Raw genomic sequence first — 21,149 nt, forward strand, 5'->3', positions numbered from 1 at the left:
GCCGGGAGAAGCGTCCTCGGAACAAACCTCCGCTGCCACCTTCAAAGGAGCCATGTGGTGACCCAGTTACTGCGGCCACGGGGAGCTGTCTGACTGTAAGAGTTTAAAAATTTCTCATGTTACCATTAAATGTGCGGTAAAAAAGATTACACGTGGAAGGAATTAGAGTGACCTAGAAGGGCGGCTTTCTTTCACACACTCAGGACGTCGCTGTATTTCAGTTTCATTTTTTTTTTTTTTTTTTTTGGGGCGGGTAATGAGGAAGTGAGGACAGGACAAAGACGTTGTGGAGTGGACTTCAAATTCGAGCATTTATAATGAGGCTCTGAGAGTAATCATTAGACCTCAGATAAAACAGCTTTTTCCTGCCGTCGATGATCGGCTTCCCCCACGTTTTGAATATCTCTCTCCCGAGTTCATCTGTCTCTGTCATCATTTCAATGTTTAGAGTAATGGTGTTTGAGGTCCACTTAAAAAAGAGAGACATTTCCTTTTGTAAAGAATCTAAAACGTCTGAAAAACATAGCGTGTACCAAAATTAAAAGATAAATAAATAACAAAACTACATTTTGGGAATAAGTAAGACGTCAGATTATCAAAATTAACTAAATTTGGTCAGTTTTAAGAGGAAAAAGTAAACAAAAATAATGAATAAAAAAGAAATAGCTTGATGCACGTGTGAAAATTTAGAAAGAAAAATATTTCAGGAGAAGTTAAAAGAGCAACCATGACTCAAGAACATTTCAAAATGTTAACACTTATCTAAATACAAATGGTCCAATATAGTAGGTTAGAATAAATTGCATGTAAAAAAATGCTTTAGTTGAAAAAAACCCCAATAGAAATATGAATCAAAAACTAAATTTTAAAAACTGATAATTTAGCCATTGTGTACGTAGTCTCTGGGTCAACGTAACCCAGTGGCTCGAAAAAAAAAATGTGTTTGAGGTATCCCTTGTGTTGTCTCGGGGTCAAGATCAGCGACCTCCACCACTGCATATGTATTGTATGGAAACCGGGGAGGTTGTTCACCTTGACCTAGAGATGGCACAAGGGATACCACAAACACATTTGTTTTCGAGCCACTGGGTCACCTTGACCCAGAGACAACACAAGGGTTAAGAACCGGAATTAATTTTTCCATTTAAGGAAACACAGTTAGTTGCTCTAAAACAATTTATTAAAAGCTGAAAAACTTTAGTTACATGAAGCAAACAGGAAATTATGCAATGATTAAGATAAAAAACACAAAAAGATCATCAAGAAATCTAAATTGTATAAAAACAGTCATTATATTTGATTATATAACTTTTTTTTTGGCTTCTAGTATTTGATATTTGTTGTAGAAACAAGTGTTCAGCTCCAAGAAACTGGTCACGCTGCTAAAAGTTGACTAAAAGTTGAACTTCCTCCTGGAGCTCTAAGACCCCCTGCATCGCTTCACCTCCTCTACGCTCCTCCGCCAGCCGGCCTTAATAAACCTCCCTTGAACTCTCTCCACTGGTCACAGGTTAACAAACGTTCCGGAGCGACACAACCTTCTCATGTTCTCATCAAGTGTCCTTTCCTGGGCAGGAACATCAAACAACCACACTCGCATTTAATATCTTTATTTTTCCTGATTATGACATCCACTCATTTCCCACTGGCCTTAAAAGTTCAAACACAAAAGGTTAATAAAAGATGGCTCATTTAAATCCCACCAAATGAAAGACGGAGGAAAATAAATGGATTTTAATTTAACATTTGATAATCAGAAAATATTATTTCTTGCATAAAAACGATTGTTGTTGTATAATTTTGCTAAAGTATATATATATATATATATGTATACTGCATATATATACATATATATAAAAAAAATAATAATTTAGTATAAATTGACAAATGCCAACGATCAGAGTTAAAGTTGACGTCCAAATATACCGAATCAAAACAAATTTGCACCTAAAATGATCCTAATGTAATGACTATATTCGTGACTTTAGGAACGACCAACAATGATTTTTATTTCATTTTTTCGATTTGATTTGCTCTTGGATAGTTACACCTTCGGTTAGTTTCCTGCACTGCGGTTCTTTTATTTTGGCATGCATGTTGACAAAGGGGGACATTTTTTAAAACCTGTAATGATATTAATGTTCTTCACTAAAGTATAGTTTTCATTGTTTTACTGTCATTATTAAACTTCCTCATGTCATGGTCCTGAGTTGTAAATCTAATTTATTCTGTAGCCCTTTAAGTCCAGAAAAAATGTATCAACTCATTAAAATGAAAAATCTTTAAGTAATGTTTAGTCCATGTCATCTTTTAAATGTGATTCTCTACTAACGTGCATTGTTTAATCCTCTTTAAGTGTTGTGTTAAACTCAACATTTTCTTTAAATCACTTTACTAATTTACTACTTTCTCGCCTTTCCTTTAGTATCTAGATTAGATTAGAGTAGATGGACTTTATTAATCCCTCTGGAGATCTGCTTCAGGAAATTGGGTTTCCAGTAAAGAATAAAAACAAGAACAAAGATCAAATAAAGGAACAAAGTGCAAGGGACGACAAAGTGCAAATATAAAGAACATAGCTCAAAGGAAATGAAACAAAGGAAATGACACAAAGAAAAGTAAAAAAAAGATTAACATAGAATAACATCATCCTTTCACTCTACTCCTGTGTTTTGTCTAATAGCACAAGGAATGAATGAGTCCCTGAGTCTATTAGTGTTGCATCATGGGAGGAGCATTCGGGAAGAGCGATCTGCTTCTCTGCTCACTGATAACAGTGTTCAGAGGATGACTGTCATCATCCATGATGGACAGTAGTTTGTCCAGAGATCTCCTCTCAGCAACTGTCACCATCAATATCACTTGAGTCTAGTTTTAAAATGTATTTTAATTCAACTAAATGTAATTAAATAAAAGATGTTTGCCGGAATACATTGAGTTCTTGACCCATGACGATTACTTACTTACTTACTTAGTGGTTGATCTCTTGGTAACAAGCTGGACCGAGTTCATAAGGCATTTGTTTCTGGGCTGCACGGAAAAAACAATGAATATATACAGTATATGTTATACTGATTATAAAGTGTCTAATATCTGCCTTTAGAAAAATCAAGAAGCTTGTTTTGGTCACGTGATATGTCCCTCAGATGAGAAGCCGACAACTAGTGATGGGTTCATGAAGCTTCACGAAGCAGTGACCTTTTCTTCACAGTCCACTAGATGTCACAATTTGCTTTATACGCTATTGCTTTGAGCAGATCGTTTTTAAATTGAGGGCACAACCTACTGAGCTCGAAAAAAACGAAGCTTCACCCATTTTTCCTTTTCATTTCTTACCAATGACGAGAAAACTTGTCGACTGTCAAGTCGAACATTACAAGCGCAAAATGCTGCTGAGAAAACATTTCAGCTTGAATCCACGCAATTATGGTTCTAATAAGAATAATGGAACCTCTGGCATCGTCGAGAAACAATAATTCAAGTGACAATGTGAAAAAGAAAAACACTCCGAAGACATGGTTCAGACCAAGGCTGCCAGCTGGCATCTGTAAACATCCCAAAACTCTGTTCTGTATTTATTTAGAAAGCCAGCTGTGCCCCGTGATGGAGACGAGGAGCTCATGAAGAAGAGGGGAAACCGGGCCAAGCGTTGTGTGGGGATGACATGTACCGCACTAGGGCTGAGTTTTTGACACGACGACAACACATTAAATAGAGATTTGGCGTCGACGAGGGTAAATTCGCCGACGCCAAGTCAAATACATGGATCCATTAAGTCACTTCGTAAACGCTTCGGGTTGAGTCACGGCCGAGCATTTGAGGCCGTTTCCTTCCAGGTCAAACCTTTGACCAAATCATCGACTTCAAGTTGAGAATATCTTCTTTCCTTTCATCGCTTCATCTCCCCGGCGACGCTCCTCTCGCCCGTCACTATCTCTGCAGCCGAAGATAGAAGGCCGAGGGCGTCCGCCTCCTACGCGTCTCCTCGTCCTGCGTCACCGACCGATGATAGCGACTCCACCGGAAGACACTCCACGCGCCGTTATCTCCGCCAGCGAGTGACAAACGGATGCATACCAACATGGCAGCCACGCGTGGGAGTCGAAAACAAGCCTCTGCGACCATATAGACAATTTATACTCTTCATCAAACCTTCTCTAAACTGCTTTGAGGAAGAGTTTCTGGCATAAGTCACACCTCAAATGGTCACAAAACCAATAGTAACCCTTGTGTTCTCTCAGGGTCAGGGTGACCCGGTGGTTCGAAAACAAATGAGTTTGAGGTATCCCTTGTGTTGTCTCAGGGTCAAGGTAAACAACCTCCACCACTGCATGTTTTACTAGATGCCAGGGAGGTCGGTTATCTTGACCCAGAGATAACACAAAGGTTAAAGGTCTTAAATGAAGGGCCAAGTGCAATAAAAATGGACTTTTTAAAAAAAAAAAATCAGATTTTTTTTTTATTGCCCTATTTTTAAGTCACGGACCACATGTGGCCTTTTTACATCCCTCACATTAAGTACTTGCCAAAATAAAAAGCTTTAATGGTTGTAAACTTTGCTTTTAAAATCATTTAACCCTTGACTATCTTGTTTTAGTAATTCAATATATCTTCTGTCATTACATGTTGTATTTTTATTGTCGATGTAAAAACATACAGTTTGATTAGGAACTTGGGAAAATTGTCCATAGGTATGAGTGTGTGTGTGAATGGTTGTGTGTCTTCGTTTGTCCTTGGTCTGACTGGCGTCCTGTCCAGGGTGTCCCCCGACAAAACTGCTTCTTCTGATCATAAAACTACAAAAATGTCCATTATTTCCTCATGATTTCAAGTAATAGTTCCATAACCAGAGATCAACAAATACTGGAATACGTTAAGGAAATCTACTGTGTTGATCTGAATGTATTCCAGTTCATATTGGCTGTTTGACTATTTGAGTTGCTCAATACTCCAAAGAATGGATGTTATATGTCATATATAAGCCTCACTTTTAATGCACACGTCAATCTCACAACCTTGGTCTGGTGTGTATCAGGCTCGGTTGATTTGATGACGAGATTTTCCAGGCTTGTCGGGACTCGGATCCAAACCAGGAAAGATGTTTTTTTTGAAGGTTCCAAACGTTAAGTGTTCCAACTCTCTGATCTGGTAAATGGTTTCGTGAATCGATTCCGACCTAAAGTCGCCAAAATCCAACAACACTCACTCGATATAATTTAGGAGGTAAGAATGAGCAATAGTGGAATTACAGTCTTCAAGAAGTACTTTTTTTGATTTGAGTCGATACATTTTTCCATGCTTTAAAAGGTCTCCAAAATATACAAGCACAACAACTCAGGACCCTGACATGAGGAAGCTTTATTACGACAGTACGACAATGAAAACAAGCTCACGTGTCATCATCAAGCCATGGTTATCAAAAGAGGGACATTTCAGAAGTGAAACCAAAAGTGAACTTACATGAACCATGTTTAAAAAACTGTTCAATAGATATCACAAGATATATCCAAAAGCAAATTTGTGGGACAACCAAGTGGCCAAAAGCATGACACCATTAGCTCGACGTGGAATACAAAGGTTGGCTTCATCAGCTGTCATCTCAGGGGTCACATGACCATGTGTGTGTTACAAAAACATTCTTTCAAATGAGTGAAAAATGGACACAACATAGCGACAGGTTAAACTTTTGATCCCAGAATACAACTTTTTTTTCCGATGAGTTTAACAAGGAGCATTTGCCCTGACCACACACTACCCAGAATCACATCAGTCCTGGGATGACTCTATTGCCTCAGACAGAGGGGTTACCCATCTACCCCTCCTTCCAGAGTGACACATCTTCTCCCTCAGTGGCTTGAGCGGGTGTTGAGAGGCTCCTGCATCGACACCCAGATCACAGAGGAGAACCACAGGAGATCTTGTGCCAATGTTTTGTCCGTGCACTTTTATTCACCAATAATTCCATGTGTGGTCGCCTTTGGACAGCTATTGTTGAAAAAGTGTACTAAAAGCCATGATGATACAGCAGCAGGCCACCCAGGGACTCTTCCGCTCTCCTGCAAATGTTAAAGAAAGTAGATGGATTTAAAAAAAAGCTACAATATTAAGTTAATATATTAACATTACCTATTCTGGCACACTTCCAGAAGATTCCTAGAATCCTGAGAGGACAAATAAAAATTTAGGACAGGCGTAGAAAACATAACTAGTACTTGCTGTTGAGGCACTAAGCAATAGAAGATGCATCCTACCCAGTTTTGTTCTTGTCCAACAGGCTGGGAGCCAGAGCTCTGATGTACGCACACGTGCAGATCAGCAGCAGAATCACAGTGAGCAGTGACTGGAAGTTAAAAATGGCCGACTGGAAAAGAGAAAGAGAGAGGAAAAAAAAAGGAAAAAGGTGTTAACTTTTGGACAATGAAGAGCATTCATCTGCACAAGAAAATATTTGACACCCTTTGAACACAAGCAGATCTTGTACACAGATCACAATTATAAAATGGAAACAATTACCAAAATTACTTTGTCAAACTCGGGGCCAAAATGTACAACACTGTCCAAGTAAAGGGCTGAACAAATCCAACATTTAATGAACTGTTTTTAAGCAAATATGATACCTAAATAAACCATAAATATTAATGTGCTTTCCATCCAATTCCATTTTTTTTACCACTTTTGTTTTAAATCAATTTTGGATGTTTCCTTATAATTACAGATATCAGTCATCTCTGTTTCTTATGATTTTATAGATCACTATTCTCCATTAACCTGCAACAACTAGGGCCCTGAGTTCGAAGCATGTGCTTTACATAAACATTAGTTACACAATTATTATCTTAAAACGTCTAATATAAGTGCTTAACAAAAGGTTTCATCATCTGGCAGTTTATGATCTATTTGTTTAAGATATGAGATCTCTGTAACTGTACTGATACAATATATATATATATATTTATATTGAATAAGAGCACTGAGATCAAACTGTTGAACATGACAAGTAACGGTATTAACTTACAGAACTACCGATACAGGCTGCAACGTCATTGAAACTAAAGTACTACAGTGTGGATAAGACACAAAATAGCTGAGCTCCAGACAACCACAACCCCTGTATACAAAGACAATGAATGGACACTGTCAGGAAACAAACCAGGTTGTATCAACTTTATGGCTCATGAAGTTATAAACAGATCATGACGTGGCACACCATTCAAGATCTAACTGTCTTTTGTCTAAGACCGAACACAAGATACTCGCTTCATATCCATCGAATTACTATAGAATTAATATCATTTAAAGTTCGACAAAGTGTCACGAACATAAACTAATGTTTACTCGCAGGGGGAATCGTTAGCATGAGTTAGCTTGCACACGCTAGCAAGTCGATCAAGCCGCTCCAGCTAACCGGCATTTTAGCATTTCATGTTTTATTCTGACAACTATTATGACGATATGTATTTTAAAGAAAGTGACCCGCGCGAAAAGAATAAGTCATCAACAGAAATCTTACCATTTTTCGTCTTAAGTCAACGCCACATCACACTTCCTCCCGAGTGGAAATTACGTAATGCTATCCTCGGACATGACGACAGAGGAGCTTGTATCGTGATTGGCTCACGAAAGGTCATAGTTCACAACGTCTCAAACTGGTGTTGACGGAAGAAGCGACAGTGAATTGTCCGATGAATCCTTCGGCTGTAGTTTAATATCAAGTAAGTATCTCTGGAATATTATGAATGGAAGTACACATCGGGGAGAGGGATTGTTACTAAACTCTCTCCACTGATAGTTATCAAGTGAGGTGAGGCGGTTTTAGTAAAACCAAAACATTCGTTTTCTGATCTCGCATTTGAAAGTGTTGACTTTTATACATGCATGGATCGTTTAAACGGAGATGCCACATGCCGAACAAGCTACCATTTTAATGTAGGGCTGACGTTTAAATAGATAAAGAAAATATGCCATTCTTGGTGCAAGTCCTGTCAGACAAGAGAACAACACCAAAAAAACACATTCATGATGGTTCCAGTCACTAAAAGTATGAATAAAAGACAGTTACATGTTTTAACACAAAGACAGGGAAATTAAAAGCATAAATAAATACGAAGTAAATGTTTTTTTGAGGGGAAAGAGGAGGCTAATAAGAGGTAGACATAATAATAAATATGGTCCTTTTTTCTGTTCCTTTCCAATCTCTCAGTTTAAATAATTAATAAGAACTAAATATGTTTGGATATGTGATATTGTATGTTTAATTCAGATCTGTGTAAATTGAGTAAAGGTAAGATAACAAATATACAACTGTTATAAGACACAAAAGGGCAACAGATGTGTTTATTTCTCTTAAATATATGTTGAAACTCTATTGTACTCATCAATATGTTTCTGTTTGTACAAAACTCTCTTTTCATTGAAATATTTACATTAGAAAATATGCTTAAGCCCCGCCCACTGAAAGCATTTTTCTTGATATGAAATCTTTTTTTTCCATAACAATGCCCACTCTGCTGTGATTGGTCAAACATCAAAGTTTATCACCGCATGTCATCGATCCCGAAAGTCTCCACCTACAAGAGACTTGTTGCATAAACAAAGCAGGGCATGATTACAGCTAGCTGGAGCAAGAGTGAAGACTTTTATTAAGTCATAATGGACTTTGCTCTTATAACCCTTCGTTCGCCTAAGTTCAAGATGGGATGAGAACTTTGTAGTGTAATAACTTCAAAACATCATCATGATGAGGGACTTGAAGATAAAGAGACTTCAACTTTTGAAACATGCGAGTCAGGAAAATAACATCCCTATTATTACTTACTTAATGGGCTATAATATGCTAGACAAGCTGTAAAGAATAAATATTGTATATAATTGATTGTTTTAAATGTATGAGAAAACCAGGTTTTGCACTTGAAGTTATAAAACAATTGTTCGAATATTTTCCTGCTTTCACTGGTAACGGATAAATACTTTAAATATTATATCCATATGTTTTGTTTCAACATTTTATTTAGGTTTCAGTGCAATATAATACGATAGATTGGACAGGTTGATCAGGAGGACTGGCTCTGTGGTTGGAATGAAGCTGGACTCACTGGTGACAGTTGCTGAGAGGAGATCATTGAACAAACTACTGTCCATCATGGATGATGACAGTCATCCTCTGAACACTGTCATCAGTGAGCAGAGAAGCAGAATGAGTGCACGAATGCTCCTACCCAGGTGCAAAACAAATAGACTCAGGGACTCATTCATCCCTCGGGCTATTAAATTGTACAATTCTGAGTTCGGGGGCAGGAGTGCAGTGAGAGTATCTGGATGTTCTGCTCCATGTTAGTCTTTGTATCCTTTGTCTTTGTTGTTTTTCTTTCCTTGACCTATGTTCTTTGTCTTTGTCTTTAGACTTAGATTGTGTCATCTTGTTCTTCCTCTTTATGTTCTTCTTCTTATTTTATTTATTATTTTTTATTGTTTATGAAAAATTGCTGGCTATTGGTAAAAAACAATTTCCCGAAGGAGACCTCCTGAGGGATCAATAAAGTTTTACCTTACCTTACCTTACCTTAGATTGATCGATAGATGGATACTTTATCAATATCAAGGGAGATTTAGCTTTATCCATTTGCAAGAAAAATACAATCACGTGCAAATCTACAAATGAAATTTAAGAGATTAAATCAAATCTGATTCTTGTTGGCAGTTCTGGTTGGTTAAATTCATTAATTGAATTTGATTGCTTTATATCACTCTCAGCTGCCTAAAAACGCTCAAAGCAGGCCTTTCTATGTAATTGTAGTTTTTGTTTTAACGTCATCCTGATTTGCTCTCTGGAACTGATTTTTATAAGCCAGCATTGAACGCTGGAGAAAAACAAACACGATTTGTTTTGGAGGAGACTAAAACGGGGAAGTCCAGCCAGGGAAGGGAAAGTGGGCAAGTGGGCTCGTCTAATTGTCTGAAGCCCATTATGGAGCTAAAGGACTCGCTGTTTTCATCTAACACCAGATTTCTAATTAGAGGCTTTCCCTGAAACGGCTTTCTCCTAAGATTGCCTTATTTGCTTTGTACTTCCTGAACACAGAATTATGTCTCTCTGGTTAAGCTCAAGAAATAACAATAAATAGTTTTGCCACAAATTACAAAGGGTGGATTATGCTCGTCTAGCGTCTTTGTGTCATTAGAGATGATTAAGACATTCCAGCTATTTTGTGTGCGAGTAGATCTTGTGAACAGATGCTAACAGGAAGACTTCGACGTGGACTTTGAAGCGCTTGTGTGGTTTGCGATACGAAACAGACAGCACTGTTTATTTAATTGGACTGTCCTTCTGTCATTAGCGCAGGTCATCATCCCCGTGCACCAGATGTTACAGTAGCTAATGAGTAGCTCCACTCACTTTATGAGGTTAAAGTTGAGCCTTTCAGCTCCCACTTCTCTGCCCAGCCACACCCCCGCTGGATGCACAAGGGGTCAACTTTAATCTGTCTCAAGATCATCGTGTGAGTGCACATGTAATGGTGGTGGAATGTCTCGCGGGGGGGACATATCGGGCATGTGCTCGGTCGTCATGGAGAGAAAAGATACTAGAAAAGCAAACTGTCACGTCATGACTTATGGCACAGTTACCCAAGGGGCTCATTTTCATTTTTCAGACATGTCCACCTTGTAAAGTGGCAATTAGGGCCGTCCTTCTCCCCCCGTCCTCACACGTCTGCCCTGTATTTAAAGAGGAAAGATGTCCAACTCACCTCTCACTTCATGTGGAAGCAGTAATCACATGTTCAGGCCTGGACTTCCACAACTGAGTAGAGTTATTGCGAGCTTACACAGAATGATGACCAGAACAGTTCTGTCCGTCTGTCTAACTAACACTCGGTGTCTGTATGTATGAATTACATAGTAAATGAGATTTCCAAACCATCAGCTTATTTCTCTAACGTAAAAGAAGGCAAAAGATCTACCTTAAAAAATCAAATGGGTCTAATTTCAATGAAAATCATACCACATTTTATACATATTTAATACAGAACTTTAGCTAATTCCACCAATTATAAGGCCAATAATCCAACAATAACTCCTCCTCCTCCTCTCTCCTCAGTTTTTTTCATTTCTTTTATACAATCTAATAAGATAAAAATATAAATTGAATCCTAAAACTGTAAGAACAGAAGTAAGGATAGTCCTCGGAGATAAACAATTATCAAGAAATACAAAAATTCAGTGGATAATAGTAACACGGAATGATCTTTTTTTCCGTAGAGCAAGTTTAACTGATCAATATATATATATATATATATATATATTTTAGAGAAAAACCCTGACAGTACACTGAGCATCTTTTTTCAGCAAAAGAAGCTAGACTTCTGACCTTTTTTGTGGAATTTGTTTAAAAAAAAAAAGATATATAACAAAACCCAACCAACAACGTATTGTGCAGAAAGGTATCCATCGTCTTGACTCTGTTTCATGCATTTGTTTAAAATACTGTAAGGCATTAAGATAAACATCTTTATCAAATCCCAAATACGCTTTTAGAAATACATTCAAGCCGATTTGTTTTTTCATACTCTCATACTCTTGTAGTAAAACTCCTAAACGTTACACAGCAGTCGGATTTTCTCTTTAAATGTTTGTACATCACAGACGTGAAAACCTTGCTTGTCATCCTTTCATCCACCATTTCCCAAGTGAAATACTCCCAAAATGTCAAACTCTTTCAAAGCGTTTCTGTATGGGAAACGGCTACATATATACTCTACCGCTAGGCAGAAACACGATTGTGCACATGCGATTTTCAGCAGAGATTGTAAAGAAGTGAGATGCCTCACTCTACTGGAAAAATATGTCTGGCGACAATAGTGAATAAAGTGAAAAGAAATTTGTTGATTGATCGATCAGTCGGATGTTAAAAAGGCAAATCTATATCGGTCGGTATACTGCATATACTACGTATACCACACAGCCCTTACCCATATATATATATATATATATATATATATATATATATGTATATGTAAATGTATATTTCTATTTACGTGACTTCTTCCCCATTTTCTTTAGACCCTTAACTAAGCAAACCAATATACCTGACTTACCCTGGTAACAACAGGCATTTCAGCTAGTTCCATATTGTTTCACAACTGTTCTACCACTTGCTATAGATTAGTGTTTTGTTACCTGAAGAAGCAGTTCTAGATCAAATTTGGGATTTTGTGTTTTTTATTTGCTGTTTTAGTACTTGTACTACGAACCAACGGTTTATACCTCCTCTTGTTTAATTTGGATCTACACTTGTCTCTTATCAGTGTAAAGATAAACAAGTTCATACCTTACAAATAAAAGATCTGTAAATCGACATGCTTCTTATCTCTTTATTTCTGTTTCTTGATTCTTCAATTCAAAGCTCTTTCTTCATCGTAATACCCAATAATCTAGCTGATATCTACAAGCTACGTGTATCATTAAGAGGCCATTACATCTTCAAACGTGTACCTTGTTATTGGTGGATTCTGCTGATGTACAAATGAAAATGTTGCAAGAAGTGATGGATGATATAATTGTGTGCGTAATCCATTCTCCTTGGGGTGTTTCCAAGCAGTAAAAACAGGCTCGGAGGCAACAATATTTAGACCCACATCAAGAATAAAAGACAACAGCATGTAATTACTCTGCTGGTGGTGAGGAGCCCCATGCTACCAAACAGAAACCAGCGAGAACCTGTTAATCTTCATATGGTTCCACTGACTCAGCTGACCCTGTCAAAGACCCACACGGAGACTTTTATTACCCAAGCCCGAGAAGTGAAACAATGAGGCGCATTGATGCAACAGAAGGATTCCCACCAGCCTGCAACTGGGGGACGGACAAAGAAGCATTATTTTAAAGATCAAATTAAGAAACACAAAAAGTGGAAGACAATGAAAAATGTCAGAGGGTTTTAAAGTTTCTGTGTTTTTTTCTGCAGATCTGCGGCTGATCCTGCATCAATGAGTGGCACGGTGCGGAAGATTTCTCTGACCTCTGAGCCCCAGGCCACCTTTTTCCTGCGAGTTGACTGGACTCTAGACCTGACCTCAGGATTCACACTCGCGCTCACTGATGGAAGGTCTGCGTGGATTGGTGAAGGTAAAGGTTTATGTCGTCCACTGGATTTTAAATCTGCCCTACAAGCTCTTTTTCATGCACGTCCATCAAGAGTTAGTCGCCATGGATAAGGTTTGTGTATTATATGTAAATAAGTATCACAATACAGGGACATCATACTGTATGCACAACCATATATTGTGTTTCCTTAAAATCATTTAATTGCAGGAAAACTGTCAAACGCACAATTCTGTTACATCCACTTACTGAATTCAAACAGAGGATCTATATTTTTATTTCACACAAGAATAAATAGAAATGAAATCAACAAATTATTTTCATGTTAAGTAATAAAAAAAAGAAGTTACAATACTGTTGAATATTGATATGGTATCATGAAAAAAATCTTTCTAATAAGTGTATTGATATTTTTCTTACACCCCTAGTATTGATGACAACGGTAAAAACAAAAAAAACAAATACGAATGGCTGAGTTCACTGAGAGGTAGCGGGACACAGAGAGATAAGTGTTGCTAAGCTAGTTTTTCCATTTTATTTTACCATGGAATAAAGAGAAAACATGTTGTTTATTGTTTATTTATTTAAAATTTAACTGAAATTAAATACAACATTTTGAAAAAAAGCCCTTTTTTTTCTGCGATTAAATCAAAACAATCCCTGGCAATCTGTATATAGTTGTTGTTTGGTGAAGTCCAGTAATTTATCCAATGAAAGGGACTTCTAAAGTTTACAATGTGTGTCTCGTTTGAATGTTTATTATTTTTTGTAGCACTATAATACAAACCAGTTCCATTTATGAAGGTATAAAAAAACAACATAGTTGTGGTTAATAATGAACACAAACCTAAAAAGTCTTCAAGTTGTTTGGTGTCAGATTGTCAAACATTAAACAAACAAAAACATTTGTAGCCATAGAATGTATAGATGTTTAAGTTCTGAAGAAGGTATTGCTTCAAGTTTTTTTTCCAGCACCTGTCTGAGTCAGATTGGATGATATTGTAACTGTTAACCAGAGGGACAGCGGTGACCTTGTTTCCAGTCATCTCTCCTGCAGCTTACAGGTGTCTGAATCGGATTAAAGTCGACAACGCTCGTCTTTGTACGGGGCAATGCCTGTTCTGCACTTAAGGGTTCTTCTCCTGGAAAGACATCTGGATCATAAGTGCTCCCCAGTTTTCCGTTGCTCCATCTGCAGAGTTGACAGGCAGAGATGGGTTTGTGACAGCTATGTTCAGGCTTCTGGCTCTGTGCGTTTGATGTGTTAATTGGGACCCTCAACGCTCATGTGAGCAGCTGTGCAACAGCTGATGACATTCCCATCAGCTCCGCTGCATTCTTCCCTCTCGATCAGCTTTTCACGCTCGCCCCCCCCCCCCCCCCAAAACATCACAGCCTAATTTGTGTTTACCATTTCGGCTCTTTCAGTGACCAGCGTGTGACGCAAAAAGGGAATTAAAACATTCCGACTTCTTCTTGTTGTAGTTTCAGAAGACGAGGTGACGACTGAGGCTGAGAACCTGGGGGTCACCGAGGAGGTCTATCTGAAGGACCTGAAGCGGGCGCTCACAGGAGACGGTCCAGGAGATGACAAAGAGACGTATTCTTTCCAGCTGTCTGCAGATCATTCTCGACTCTCCTATCACAAACTCTGTGATGGCGTCGAGGTGAGCAAAGTTATTGTGAAATTTTCAAGTCAATCCTTTTTAAATGTATGTACAGCACTGAGACGAATGATGAACCACTATTTCAGGGTGTGTACAGTGGCTGTTGTGTGGGGCCGTCAAGCAAAAATAAAGGAGAAAAAAGTAAAATCACTTGTCAAATTGAATCAATATAAAACTATAAAGTAAAATCTAATAAATCAAATAAAAACTAAAATGTTTCTTTTTAAATATGTTTAAAATGTTCACTTTAATCATTTTCAGGCACAAAAATGCTCAAAAAAACAAAAGCTATTTATTGTCATATTTAAAGACTAGTAATGAAAAGGAATACAAAATACATTTGTTAGTTTTTACATGACCTCTTGCAATAAAGGGGCCGTTGATGTTTAATGGATGTTATCATATAGAGGTGGTAAGCAGCTCCATTCTCCAACAAGGTAGCTAGTTCTCTAGCATGAGGGAACTTATTAAGGTCTGTTATGTCCCTGAAAAAAACACTGTCTTTTTCAGTGTAATCAGAAAAAACTAATCATGATGCATATTTGTGTTTAACCCTTTTTTTAGACTTATGACTTTTTTTATTGTCATTGCACAGAAAACACAGCAGTGGAACTGGCGACGAAATATCATTGCTTGGCAACCGTTAAAAACACAGCAGAGAGATGTATATATAAAAAGTATAAATGTAAATATTAATAAGTAATAAATTGTGCAATATAGTATTAACAGAATAAATAAATAACATTATAAATATTGCATACAATAATTAATGTATATAAATATGTATATATTGTGTGGTCTCTGGTGACCCAGTGGCTCAAGGGATGCCTCCAACAAATTTGTTTCCGGGTCTTCGGGTCACCTTGACCCAGCGATAACACATGGGTTAAGAAAAACCCTTTCACTAAAAACTTTTTTTAAATTATTAATATGTTTGTGGACAATGCTATGTAGTAAAGGATTTACTTTACAATGACATTCAAATATACATTGCATAATTCAAAACATTTAAACTAGATTTAGATTTTAATTAATTAATTTAAAATACATTCTTGACACATTTTTTTATTTTGGAAAGCTAGACAAATGCTCATAGTTTGCTTGTAAATGTTTTCCTTCTCAAATATCTAAAGTTGTAAACTGGAAAGAAAATGAAAAATTCGATGCGAGAGTTTGGACTTCACTGTTTCCCACATCTGTCTCTTACAATATTTTTCAAAAGCCTTGCAGCTTTTTAAAAATGTAAATGTATTCAAAAACATGACATATATACATGAAAGTCCCTTCTCAAGTTATACTCAAGTTCTTTTTTTCGATATTTTCCACATCACAGCCATGCGTTTCTTAGGCTATTACATTTGCCGTGATTGGTCGGTTTGTGGTTTGGCCCTTTTCTTCTAATCGAGGCGATGCACAGGAAACATGCTTTTGGATGATAAAATGGGAAGTTAAGTTCAAGTGAGGGAAGTCTGTGTGAGAAACAAAGATGTTCGCTTTGAATCTAGATCTCGATCTTTAAATTAACATAAAATACTGGGTTAAACAAACTCCCCTTTAAATTCTTCATCTTATCATCACCCCCTGAGGAGAAATGCATGCAACAACAAGGCCAAAGAGAAAGGAAGTCTCTTTTTTTTTTATTTTTACTAGGGGTTGTTAACTAGATAAGTTTATAGTCTCTAGATCATTGCAGAATTAGAAAAGCCTGGCTGCCTCCAGGCCTCGCTGGACCCCGGCACAGATTGAAATCATTCAGTCCGCTGCATCAGATAGAAACAGTCAAACAATTGTGCTTTATTGGCTGCAGCTTGTGAAACGCTTGTGAATGTCTGTAGTTATTAATAATGAAATAAAAATCAATCTTTTATTTCATGCGTCAGATCATCCCGACATTTAAGACCCACTTAAAAAAACAATGCTTGAAAAGTGATAGTTTAGTGGATTTCGGAGGTGTCGCCTCCAGGAAACGGGTCACCTCAGGTCCTGGGAGTGCAGTGACAATAAAACTCTTGATTTATAGACACAACTGTTCGAATTGAAGATTGCGAAACGGCCGCTGGTAAAGGCCGTTTCTTTCTCCAGCCAGGTCCCCTTGGCCCGAGAGTTCCTATGACTGTGTCCGGACTTGCGGGGACTGTTGTTTTAGGAAGTCCTCCTAGTGTTGTTCATGTCAGATTGTAAATCCTCTGTTCCTTCTTGGAAATACTGACGTTTTCCTCCGCAGCAACATTCATCATTCTATCATCTAATCGTGGGGTGTAATTGGTACTGACTGTGCTTCTTAAAAACCCCCTTTTTGAGCGTCCAAAACCTAATCATCCCCACGTGCAGCCTGCATGTGCGTGAGCCCCCGGACCCGATGGTCCAGCAGGTTCTTGAGCATTACCTCCGAGCCGCCACGGTAGTTAAACACCTGCATTTGCCTCCTCTCCGCGCCGAGTCAGAGGTTAAAGGTGGCAAATTCTTTTTTTTTTCCCAGCCCGGTAATTTCAGGGTTCCAGAAATGACCAAAAGTTAGACAAGTTTCCTCTAGGAATGAAGGAAAGCTCCGTCCAGACAAAACAGGTGGTGAACTCGCCCTGACAGTGATGGTTTATGAATATGAGCCCAAAGGTGCAACCATTGAAGGTAATAAAGGTGTCATTAAACAGCTACTAAGCAGGTGTTTAACAACGCTTAGTTGCACATTAGGTTTTTTTCAATGCCTTTTTAAATACCAATCTGTGATGTAAAAGAAAAAAAGATAGTGTAGATGGATCTACTAAAGATATAGAGCATTAATATAGATGAATAAATACACGTTTTTATATCAAATTTACCATACTCTTACTCTACAAAAATGGCTAATGAGCCACGTTTACGACTTGGTGGTCTCGCTTTGTTCTTCCATTTCCCTCTATTGTGTTTAATGAGGAACACCGTCATGGTTTTTCTTTTTTACACATCGCACATGTCGTGTTGAGAAGTCAGCACAAATCTACCGCTGCAGTAATACGGCACGTCATGCACTCGATTTTGAGATTTGAAGTCGACTCTAATGAAGCCACAGAAGTCACAGGGTTGATCACACGTCGTATTTTGATTGTCAAATAAAACGTTTATGGTAAAACTGGGGTTTAAGCTACACACTTTCATTTGTCTTTGTCTAATTCACATTTAATTACTTGAGCTTCTGTGCAACAGTGTTGTATGTTTTCTCACATGTGTGCCCTGGTGTTTTATCCCTTATTGGAATTTTTAGCTGCAATATCACATTCGTTATAACATTAATGACTGGTAATGAACTATTTTCATTGCTAGTAATTGACAACTCTACCACTCCTACTACTCTTCCTTGACGTTTTTTGGTTTTTTTTTATTAACAATTTCCTACAAAAACTATATCAACAAGCTATTTCAAAAACTGATTTTTATTTTATTTTAAGTAGTAAAAACATAATTGAGGTTTATTTATTATTATTATATTTTATCTTTTTTCTTAACATACCTTCACCAGGAGATATTACATTTTTTATATTATTTTTATATTCTATGTTTTAATAAGATATTATTTTTATTGGTTATATAATTATTGTACGTCTTATTTAATCATATTTATATGAAGTCGGTCAGACTTTTGTTCATATTTGTCATATAAAGAAGTACAACATATCCATTGTCATGGTGATTTATCCCAAACATTTTTTTCACTTTTTCACAAGATCAAGATTGAATCAAAGACATCATCATTTGGATTTTAATTTGAATACAGTGTGTCTTAGGGGTGTTTTCCTGCTCTGAAGGTAAATTATTATTATAAGAAAACTGGAAAACTTGTATAAAAATACAAGTGAATTGGATTTGAAATGATTGAAGTGACTTTGTATTTTTCACCTGTATTCATTGTATTTGCTTTCTTCTTCAAAAACACAACAAACTCTGATAGAATTTAAAGGAGTTCCGTGTCTAAATTTAGGCTCGGCGTTCGATGATCATTGTGGGAAACTATCTACAAAGACAGGCTGGCAACTGCCGCCCTACATTTCCTGCTGGTTATCTGCCTCACGCCTCTGTACGGTGGCTGATGGGGAAAATACATTTCCACTGAAAACCCACCAGAGCTGATGTTCTTCTTCAAGACCGTCTTGGAGCATCAGACTGAGGCCACATTTTATCATCTTACAAAGGGCTGTTGCCGTCACACACAGACATCTGTCCAGCCCAGACATCTGCCGATGTTATTTGTGTCCGCGTCCAGCTCTGTGTCTTGACCCACCTCGTATTATGATATGGCTTTCAATGCCACTGTGTTCTGGTGGCCTTATCCTCCACCCCAGTCGTCCTCTTCTCCACAGGCTTGACCTTCTGGTCTGCCTCTCTGTTTGGAGACACACCAAACAAACAAACAATCAGACCACACACTCAACCGTGATTCACAGATTTTGTATTTGCCATTCCATTCAGTAGGAATGAAGCGGATTCTGTGCCTGAATCACTGTGAAGACTTCTATATAAATAACCATGTATAGCAGTAATGGACAATGAAAAAAGTTAATGACAACAAAAAAAACTTACAGTATTCATTAAACCTCTTGAAGGATGTAACAATACAATATATGGTATGAACAGAGCAGGAGGACTCTTCTGTCTTGTCCAGACCCGGTTGTTGCGCTGCTTCTTCCCAGAAGGAAAATGGTTAAAAGTGTGTATGTCTTCTTAAAACCTCTGTTTTGACTTTACCTGGATCCAACATGGGAATCCCCACATCTTCCCTAGAAAATGAATGCGGCGTGAGGTAGATCCTAGGTCGGCCCCGGGGCCTCCGATCACCTCTGATTAAGGCAAATATTTCAAATAGTTTATTGATGAGTTTGTAATGGTTTAGAAAACACATTTTGCCTGCTTTATTTATTTATTTCTTGCCTTTGGACTTCCTATTTTAAGTGGACTTTTGTGAACTGACAAAACCCTCCTTTATAACAACCAAGGGTTTATGTGCCCTAATACTGTACACAGTATATCTCTTACTCTACAACTTTTAATTCAAAAGTATATTATGAATCAGACCTTAATAAATCCCTAGCTAGCCTGGTAAAGGTGGTTTAGGATCACCGACTTCCCACACGGTGACGTCCTCCAGGAAAGCTGCGACCTTTTAACTTGTTTGTCTCAAGAATAAATAGAAAAATCTCCATGGTGACGTTTCTTATTTCCAAACAAACCCAAATCAGCTTTAAGAATAAACACTTTGTATGTGTTTAAAACCTGTTATTTTTTTTGTTAGATTTATACCTTGTTTAGTAGCGAAGCCTTTTTTTCTTTTTAAGGGCATCCATTAAAGGAAATATAAACTCTCGGTTATATGGAGCTCTCGTGTGAACAGCAAAGGGTCTTCTTTGGAATACTATAATCAAAGATGTTAAATCTGATGGCTTGCTCGGTGAATAACCTTTTCTCAAAGCAAAATAAAATAGGATGTTGTAGTCTGATTTAAATGTTTTGAGCTGGCATTCATTTAAGCGCTTTTAAAATCTGTATCCTTGTAATTTAAGCAGCATAAGAGCATTTCTCAGTCACTGGCCTTAATATTAGCATCTGATTTACTACAGAAAATAAAGCTTAGACAGTTGAAGCTGTGGTCAGAGCAACAAAACGGTACAAACTCGCCCACTTCAGTAAATGTACAGTATTTTTTTTAAAAAGCAGTCTTAATTTGTGATCACGACTAAAGCGCAGGATTTACAGCTCCCAAGATTAGTGCCTGTCACCGGCAGCACATCATACTTTAGAAGCGACTGGCATCTCATTAAGCTCTCGGTGAAGTTCTGAGATTTACAGTAGAATCCATGCAAAGAATCTGCTCTGAATCACTCTGACATCCTCACGTCGCCTTCAACTTTTATGAGAACTCTTAAGGAGTTTCATCCTCTTTTGATCCAGGGTGGTCTCTGTTGTAAGACTCCCATCCTATCAGATGGACTTTTTGTTAAATACTTTCTTTTTTTTTCAACGAAGTGGAAAAGACAATTGAACTAACATTTCAATTTGTCAATGATCGAGATATGATACGAGCTTACACTTGTTGTTGGAATTTTCCATTTAAAGTTATTTAAGACGAGAGAAAAACAACATACAAACATTAGAGTTGGATCCTTTACCACATTCTGATAGATTAATAATAATAAATAAGATGCAGAAAGATAAAGTAATTTAGCCTCCAGACCAAGTTACTATCATCAGGAAAGCTAAAGAGTGTATAGATGCAACCAACAATTTTCAAGGTGAAGTCTGAATAGATTATATAAAGTTATTTAAGAAGAGAGAAAAACAACATACAGACATTGAAGTTGGATACTTTACCACTATCTGATTGTTTAATATATGAGGATCAGAGTAAATAAGATG

The 21,149-nt window shown here is 37.5% G+C and overlaps 2 protein-coding genes across 2 annotated transcripts in view; one reads left to right on the plus strand and one right to left on the minus strand.

The window, feature by feature from the left end:
* Nucleotides 1-5,334: 5,334 nt before the first annotated feature.
* tmem167a (transmembrane protein 167A) lies at nt 5,335-7,571 on the minus strand. Its single transcript, XM_087802554.1, has 4 exons — nt 7,511-7,571; nt 6,252-6,361; nt 6,127-6,161; nt 5,335-6,056 (listed from the first exon to the last, which is right to left on the minus strand). The coding sequence occupies exons 1-4, from the start codon at nt 7,511-7,513 to the stop codon at nt 5,986-5,988; spliced, it is 219 nt and encodes a 72-aa protein (XP_087658680.1). The 5' UTR covers nt 7,514-7,571; the 3' UTR covers nt 5,335-5,985.
* A 69-nt stretch (nt 7,572-7,640) lies between these two features.
* LOC148088097 (DNA repair protein XRCC4-like) overlaps nt 7,641-21,149 on the plus strand; it is a 28,210-nt gene continuing 14,701 nt past the window's right edge. The window contains exons 1-3 of the mRNA XM_087802671.1: nt 7,641-7,712; nt 12,962-13,122; nt 14,584-14,765. Coding sequence (XP_087658797.1) covers nt 12,984-13,122; nt 14,584-14,765 — 321 coding nt within the window. The 5' untranslated portion in view covers nt 7,641-7,712; nt 12,962-12,983. The remainder of the gene's footprint in view (nt 7,713-12,961; nt 13,123-14,583; nt 14,766-21,149) is intronic.

The sequence above is a fragment of the Callionymus lyra genome, chromosome 1 (genome assembly GCF_982586985.1).
Source record: "Callionymus lyra chromosome 1, fCalLyr1.hap1.1, whole genome shotgun sequence".
Classification (NCBI taxonomy): Eukaryota; Metazoa; Chordata; class Actinopteri; order Syngnathiformes; family Callionymidae; genus Callionymus; species Callionymus lyra.

Bases quoted from the DNA above. Each gene is read 5' to 3' on its own strand.
- tmem167a (XM_087802554.1), bottom strand. The intron at 6,162-6,251 runs GTAGGATGCATC...TTGTCCTCTCAG, and splicing joins TTGGACAAGAACAAAACTGG to GATTCTAGGAATCTTCTGGA. The intron at 6,057-6,126 runs GTAATGTTAATA...TAACATTTGCAG, and splicing joins CTGGAAGTGTGCCAGAATAG to GAGAGCGGAAGAGTCCCTGG.